We start from the raw sequence: 8,539 nt of genomic DNA, 5'->3' as shown, positions 1-8,539 counted from the left end.
TTTCTTTCTTTCTTTCTTTCTTTCTTTCTTGCCTTAGAGGGCAATTGGGGTTAAGTAACTTGCCCAAGGTTACAAGGCTTATTTTGTGTGTGTGTGTGTGTGTGTGTGTGTGTGTGTGTGTGTGTGTGTTAAGTGTCTGAGGCGGATCCGAACTCAGGTCCTCCTGACTCTGGGGCCAGTGCTTTACTCACTGTGCCACCTAGCCACCCCTATATTTTTTTAATTGGATTTTTGAAGGGCAATTGGGGCTAAGTGACTTGCCCAAGGACACATGGCTAGTTTTTGTGTTAAGTATCTGAGGCCAAATTTGAACTCAGGTCCTCTTGACTCCAGGGCTGGTGCTCTATTCACTGAGCCACCTAGCTGCCTCCTGAGTCTTTCTTTAAAGCCTTGAATCAATCAGGTTTCCATAATGCTCCTACCATTGCCTGCATTATTTATCTTATAGGGTTGCTATGAAGAAAGTGTTTTGTTAACCCTAAAGTGTTACATAAATGTGAGATAGCATTATTTAAGTGTGTTCATCAATATTTTATCTTTTCCCATTCTTAATATTGCCATTTCATTGGGAGGCAGAGAAGTAACATGGCATAGCCAAAAAACCATTGCATTCATCATGAGAAGAAACTCTCCTGTTCTTTGAGGCCCTGGGTCACTTGCATGGCCCTTGTAGGCTCTGACTGAAGGACTTGGCAATTTGGGATGACACAGTCATCCCTTGGTCCTTGTGATGGCAGTAGAAAGAAAGGACAGAGGAAGGATGTCAAAAGTGTAGACTTCTCAAATTTAGGAGGTTTCCTCCAAGACTGAAAATGTCTCTTAAATCATTTTTGGTTACCTAAATCCAAGGAAAGAAATACTCATCAGAAAAGGCAGCAAAGGTCCACGTTCAATTTCGGAATCACACAGGCAGTGCATGTACTCATGACATGTTAAGAACAGCTACCATTGTAACTAGAGGAGCTACCATGTTTCCCCGATAATAAGACACTGTCTTATTTTTTTGGAAAGAAAAACACCAGAGGGCTTATTTTCAGGGGATGGCTTATGTTGTCCTGCCTCAGCTCTCCTCCGCGACACTGCTCTCAATGGCGCCAGCAAGCAAATCACTGGGGAAGAACAGGATGACGCGCTCACTGCTGCAGCTCTGATTGGATGCAGCTCGGAGCTCGGTGTGTGTTTCACTGGGGGAAGGGGGGGATGGTGCATACAGAGGGTACCGTAATGTAGCGTGTAGCGCAGGGGATCACCTTCACTACAGTAGCAATCTCAATAGGGCTTATTTTTTGGGGAGGGCTTATTTTAGAGTTACCTTACACAGTAAGGGGAGGGCTTATTTTCAGGATAGGTCTTATTATCAGGGAAACACGGTAGGAGCCCCCTCTCCTCTTCTCCAGGGTCAGAAGGAGAGTTACAAATTGATAAGATAGATTGACAGAGAGAGACACCCTGCAGAAACAGGGAAATGGAGAGTCAGAGTCACGTACAGCTCGATACCATACACGTTTTGTTGCTGGTGTTTGTCCTTCGTTCTTGAAGAGGAGGTGATATCTTGACTTTCAAGTGAATTGGATTTAACTGAGGCAGGGCTATGCAAAGTCACCAGCCTCACTTTCACCTCTGGAGCCATCTGGGTCCAGTGGCCAGATGTGGATCAGGACGACTGAAGATGGCCCAGGATAACAGTGGGCAACCTTGACCTTTTCATGGTCTTTAACAGGTCTTAGTTTGATTGACAACACATTTTGTAGACTGAAGGAAAGAGTGAGAGCATCTGCTGTCTTCCGCTTTACCTTTTGTTAGCCCAGTGATCATCCCTCTTTTTGAGGCATCTACCTCTCCTTGCTGACAACATAGGGATTCTGTGTCATCCCAAAGTTACGCCTCCTTCAGCATTCAGTCAGAACCCAAATAGTCTATTTGAAGTGGTTCAGGGTCCCACAGATCAGGGCTTATCTGTTTACCCCCATTACATCAAGTTAATTGTTTGAGAGGATGAGGTATAAAATGAAAAAATTTCAATGAAGGAATCACGATGGCAAAAAAGTAGAAGAAAAAGTGTGAAGGGTTGCTATGTCCTAGAACAATAGAGTTTTATGGGATGGTGCTGAGGGAGAGGAAATTCCAAATATAAATTTGGACTACATAAAAATTTTGCTTGGATTCATCCCTATCCAAAACTGGGGAAATATATTAAGGCAAACACAGCCTTCTAATCTTCTGACCAACTTCCACCTTCCCTCACAACCCATATCTATTTACTTTTAGATTGCTATTACACTGATTAACTGTGTTTTGTTGTGAACTGATCTCATTATTTACATGTTTTGTTTTTCCTTTTTTTCCTTTGTTTTAGGTTGGGAGCATTGTTGGGGTGATTCTCTTGCTGGTGGTTATGGTAGCTGGTGGAATATTGATAAAAGGATCGTTGAATTCAGATATTACCTTTCTGGTCATCACTTTTGTGTTTCCCTTGATGGGACATGTTTTTGGTTTCCTTTTGGCTCTTCTTACCCAGCAGCCTTGGGAGAGGTAACTTCTGCTAAGTAACCCTTCTTTCTCTTAGATAACTTATGGATCTATTGCTGTAATGTGGATGGATACTTGTGGATGGAAACCTGGCTATGCGAAGAAGTGATTTGAGTGGTGGAACAATGTGAAGCAGACTAAGTGTCCTACATAAGGACCAGGGGGACGTTCCCATTAATTATTTAATTAGAGCAAATTCAAATTTCGAACTTGATCTACCAACCTAGCCTGAGCTGGGTCTGGCCCATTACAATTGGTGACAGTCCAGCAGAATTGGAGAGTAATAAAACAACTTGGGTCAAGTTAATAAAAGAATGTTTACTTAGCATATTTACATATATAAGGTAGAAGTATGACTATAGAAGAATACTTTCCTAATTTCTGAAATTATTTATTTTTTAAATTATTTATATGATACACTTATTTCCCACTTTATACTTTTTTTTAAAAAAGTGTGATAAATTATTAAAGTTAAAAAAATAGAATATTTAACCGGCCTATAGCACTTTATTTAACTCCCCTTCAGTTGGCAGGGCAGGGTCAAATATGAAGGGTCCTATCTCCATTTGGACTGCTCTTAGGTGATTGGGAAGCCACAACCCTCTGAGTCTATCAAGTTTCAGGGACAACTTTGTCTTTTAGGGAAATAGTAGCCTAATGAATGCTGAGGAGTACCTTGCTACCCCATCCCATACTGATGTCTGATACCTTGTATATCAGCACGCATGTGACATGTATGTGTCAAAGATGGGATTCACGCCCAGGTCTCTGTTGACTTCAAGTCTAGCATTACACGGTCATGAACATTTCATAGATGACAGAGCTATACATGATGATGATGATGATGATGGTAATAGTGATGGTTTATAGACTAGGAGTATGAAAGAAATTAAGGTTGTTTTGAAGAAAACCAGACTAAGGCAAGTAAAATTTAAAATAAAAATGTTTATACACATGATCCACCATTTATCATGACACTTAAAAATCATTCATAAATATTTACCATGAGTCAAGCACTATGCTAAGTACTGGATACACAAAAGTGGAATAGTTCCTGCCCTCAAGGAACTTACATTCTGCAAAGCAAGGGCTGTGGATATAATTAGAAAAGATAGTCCCAGGGGTGGCTAGGTGGCGCAGTGAATAGAACACCGGCCCTGGAGTCAGGAGGACCTGAGTTCAAATTCGGCCTCACACACTTAACACAAAAACTAGCTGTGTGACCTTGGGCAAGTCACAACCCCAATTGCCCTCTAAAAAAAAAAAGGAAAAGATAGTCCCTGTTTCTCAAGAAGTGCACATTTTAAGAGGGAGGCAAGGGTTCAGCTATCCATGTTTGATGATGAACCCTTTGATGGTGCTGGGACTTTGGGAATGAGAACTTGCCTTTTTTCCAGCCTTCAGCAGGTGTGGCTAATGGGGAGGTGGGGGCTATTGGACATGTAGGTCACATCTTCACAAGGGTGAATTACTTGGAAGAAAGCTGGGTGTGGGGTTGGGGGAAGAACTGGGATGGAAGGAGGGCTGACCATCTCCAGGACACTGCAGTTCTGGGGGTTCTTAGGAGCAGAGTCCTGGACTGGCTCCTTCTGGTCCAAGAGGAGGTGGTAGTTTGATTGGCCTGGGATGCAGTGCCCCTACTCCCTCCCTCCCTGCTTTTAGTAGAAGGTAATTTTGAGGGGGAGTACTGGCATCTGGTAGGATCAGGAAATGTCTTATGCGGGAGATGGCATTTATGCTTAGCTCTGATAGAAGCTAGGGACTGTAAGAGATAGGACTATGGGAATATATTTAAGGAATTGGGGGGGGTCTTGTGCAGAGGACTGAGCTAACAGATGGGACGTCATGTTTGAGGAGCAGCAAATAGGCCATTTGGGTCAGGATATAGAAGGCATGAGGAGAAGTAATTCATACCATGTCTGGAAATCTATTTTGGAGAGAGATTGCAGAGGCAAAGAGAGGCATTTCTATTTATCCACAGAAGAATATGATCAGATCTGACTTTAGGACTTTTACTTTCGCAGCTGAGTTTGGATTACATGGATTGGATGAAGATGGATTAGTAAAGGGAGAATTTTGGGGAAAGAGTTAGGAGACCATTACAATAGTCCAGGGGAGGGTCTGAAGTAGCGTAAGAGGTCTGTTAGTAAAAAGAAGGGGAGGAATGTGACATATATTGTAGAGATAGAAATGAGTAATTGGCAGCTAGGTGGTGTGGTGCCCATCCTGGAGTCAGTAAGACAAATTTTCCTGAGTTCAAATCTATCCTCAGAAACTTACTAGCTGTGTGACCCTGGGCAAGTCACTTAACCCTGTTCACCTTGATTTCCTCATCTGTAAAATGAGTTGGAGAAGGAAGTGGCAAACCACTTCAGTTTCTCTAACAAGAAAACCCCATTTGGGGTCAGGAAGAGTTGGACATGACTGAACAACAACAATTGAATATGGGGTAAAGGAGAATGAGACTTCAAAGATAACATGGAAATTGGAATCTGGGTAGTTGGAAGGTGTCAGAAGCATTCAACCCAGGTATTCCTTACTCCAAACATGGGTCTCCATCCACTGTGCTATGTCTCTTATAAATATGAGCTATTTTTGTTGACAGAAGCTGACTTGGATCATATTTTCATTGGCAGGTGCAGGACCATTTCCATGGAAACAGGAGCTCAGAATGTACAAATGTGCTCCACTATGCTTCAGTTATCTTTTAGTTCAGAACAAGTAGCCCAAGTATTTACCTTCCCTTTGCAATATGGATTTTTCCAGACGCTGAATGGATTTTTCATTATTTCAGGTTGGTGCACCCTAAGTATAACACCTATACATTTTTAGTACATGGATTGGGATGAGAAGAGGCAGATGCCATTTTACTTCTTTTGTTTTTTTTAACTTTGACTTTTTTGATTGTGTAACTATATTTATATTTATTTTTATATTTCAGTTAGCTTTTACAAATTTTATTTTTAATTTATGGAATAAAGCAAATATTTCCATAAGATATTATAATAAAAAAGAAAATTTTACATGAAACTGTAAGTCTACTATGCACAATTTGCATTACTTTCAAATATGTAATGAAATCGCAGAGTAGGTGAGGAATTTTTAGGCTCTCCTGATTTCCCTCAACAAACAGAAAATTGCCAGGAAATGAAGACAGAGCAGCAAAAATAAAGGGGGAAAGCAGTTGTCCTCCTAAGACATCTTGAGAGATGTCAGGGGCTGAGGTTTGGTCTGAGTGAGGTGTGAACTCCTCTACGTCACTAAACCAACAAACAATAGGCAGAGGGAAGCAGACTAGGCTTTAAGAAATGTCATCTTAGGAATTTTTGAAAAAATGGATATTTTGCCACTTTATTTGCATAATTCCAACTTGTTTTACAGAGTGGTCATACTAATCCACAGCTCCATCAACAATGCACTAGTGTAGTTACAATCAATATTTAGTCTTAGTGCAAACACATACACACCACTCAAAGAATCAGAGGATCAAAGATTTAAATCTAGAAGGGCCATTGGATCAGAGATCCCATAACATAACAATTTTATTTTATTTTTTTAAAGTTTAATATGCATTTTTAAAAAAAATTTTAAACTTAAATACAAAATGAGAAAAGATTAAATGAAAACATTGCCATGAACACAGCAGACCATAAGAGAGGATTCAGGGGTGGCTGGGTGGCTCAGTGAATAGAGCACCAGCCCTGGAGTCAGGAGGACCTGAGCTCAAATCCAGACCTCAGACACTTACATACAAAACTAGCTGTGTGACCTTGGGCAAGTCACTTAACCCCAATTGCCCTCCCCCCAAAAAAAGCAAAAAAAAAAAAGAGAGGATTCAATATAAAACAGTAAATTTCCATTTCAAGGAAATCTACATAACAAATACTGCTATTGTTTTCAAAACTTCCCAGCTTTTCTTTGGTACATAGACACTCATACACATGTATGTAATACTATACTATGCTTATGCTTATTTCCATCTGTCATCTACTTCTCTGAAGGTGGATAGAATCTTCCTTCATAAGTCCAAGTCTTTCCATGTTTTTTTTATATCAACCAGCTCATCATTTCCTACACCACAGCAATATGCCAAGCCAATCACATCCTATCTGAGATATTGTCTATGAAAGTTTTCCCCCCAATTTTCTGCATTTATTCTATTCTTGGCTACATGTTTTACTTATACAAGAAAATTTTAATTTAACATAATAGAAATTATTCTTTTTATACTTCAACAATGCTCTTACCTTATAATATAGTTTAAGATCTGATATTACTGAATCTACTTCCTTTACACCTTTTTTACCCCTGGTTTCTTTGAGGTTCCTGACCTTTTGTTCTTCAGAAAGAACTTTATTATTTTTTGTAACAGTAAAACAATGTTTTAGTAATTTAATTGGGATGACATTGAAGAAATAGATTGGTTAGATAAAATAGTCATTTAAAAAATCATATTGACTTTACCTAATCATGAACAATAATGAGTTTATTTATATTAAAAGTGTTTTATGTTTATGTTTATATAGTTCCTTTGTCTGTGTGGCAGGTATATTGAGCACTCAGGTATTTTAAATGGTCTAAAATTATATTGAATAATGTTGCTAAAACAGTATAGTTTCTCTTTTTTTCACTTTTGATTAAATCTATTTTAACTTTAAGAGCATGATTACTATCCCTGCTTTTTTTTACATACTAAATTCTACTCCTGCCCTTTATTTTACCTTTGTGTGTATTTCTCATTTTTATGTTTCCTGAAAGCAACAGATGGCTGAATTCAAAATTTTAATCTGTTATCCATTTCTGTTTTATGGGTAAATTCATGCCCTTCACATTCTAAGCTACAATTATTTGTTGCATATTTTCCTCCTTCCTGTTTTTCCTCACTATCTCTCCTGACTCCTCTGCTTTACTTCTACCAGCTACCTTTTCCCTCCTATTATTTCTTAACCTACCTATCCCTCTAAGATTCCCTCCCTTCTCCTCTCCCCCTACCCTATCCCCTTACTCTCTTGTTTCTTTCTGAATTTAGAAGACTTTTATACCCTTCTACATATAGATATTTTTCCCTCTTTACCCCATTCCCGATGAGAGTAAGATTCCAGCACTACCCACCCTCCAAATTTGGAGAACCAAAAGTTTTCTGACCTGCTCTGCTATCTTCCCAGAATCATTTCTTCAGTAACTTTTACGTCACAGTCTCAGGAACTCTCATTTGACTTCTTTTCATGAAGACCTGAACATATCTTGATATTATTTAACTAGCTTGCCAGAAAGGACTGTGCATATGGATTACATATTCCCTCCTTTTCAAGCATTAACTTTCATAGCACCTTAGTGTACTTACAGTCTGATATTTCCGGGGAAAGCTGAAAACATAAAACAGGTTCTTTACAACAATTTCATGGAAGATTAGTAAGCCAATTGATGAGAAGGTTAAAAATATACACATATGCATCTCAAGCAAACTGAAATACTTTTAGAAGTTGTGTTTCAGGCTCTGTTATTTAGTTTCCCTTGGGTCACTGTTAACTATCAGCTAAGGAGAGTAACATTAGTAGGGAGTTAGGAGGGGAAAAAAGATTTCATTGGAGCATTGCCAATGGAGATGGGCAATTTATTGGTCAAATTATAGACACAACAAATTGTGTCTCTTCAAGAACACAGGCTTGAAATTTAAAAATTTAAAATCATGACTGATTTTAAATACTAGATAATTTCACAAGGTTCCTGCAAAGAATCAGACTCCCAGACAAGCGATAGTAAAATAAATCATGAATGTCAAGCACTCTGTAAAGGTATATTAGAGACTTATAGATAAAACCCAATTGGGCCAAGAAGTTGGAAAGAAATACATATTGTTAATCTTGTTGGTTATCCAATTTCTTTGCTGAAGCAAATTAAATCATTAACATTTAATTGGTCCCTATTACTCTGTTCAGGTCAATTGGATTGGGTTATTGGTGGAATAACAGTAAGAACATAATGTTAGTGTGTGTGTGTGTGTGTGTGT

General features: G+C 38.9%; 1 protein-coding gene across 3 annotated transcripts in view; it reads left to right on the top strand.

The window, feature by feature from the left end:
* Window positions 1–8,539, top strand: part of SLC10A6 (solute carrier family 10 member 6) — a 33,769-nt gene that overhangs the window by 21,916 nt on the left and 3,314 nt on the right. For all 3 annotated transcript variants that reach the window (XM_069093661.1, XM_069093671.1, XM_069093652.1), the window contains 2 exons: window positions 2,357–2,532; window positions 5,166–5,323. In XM_069093661.1, the coding sequence (XP_068949762.1) occupies window positions 2,357–2,532; window positions 5,166–5,323 (334 nt within the window). The remainder of the gene's footprint in view (window positions 1–2,356; window positions 2,533–5,165; window positions 5,324–8,539) is intronic.

This window comes from Petaurus breviceps, unplaced genomic scaffold (genome assembly GCF_028583685.1).
Source record: "Petaurus breviceps papuanus isolate PSGF00001 unplaced genomic scaffold, PetGlider_PUasm1.0 126, whole genome shotgun sequence".
NCBI classification, from domain to species: domain Eukaryota; kingdom Metazoa; phylum Chordata; class Mammalia; order Diprotodontia; family Petauridae; genus Petaurus; species Petaurus breviceps.
This window is presented reverse-complemented; position numbering and strand designations above follow the sequence as displayed.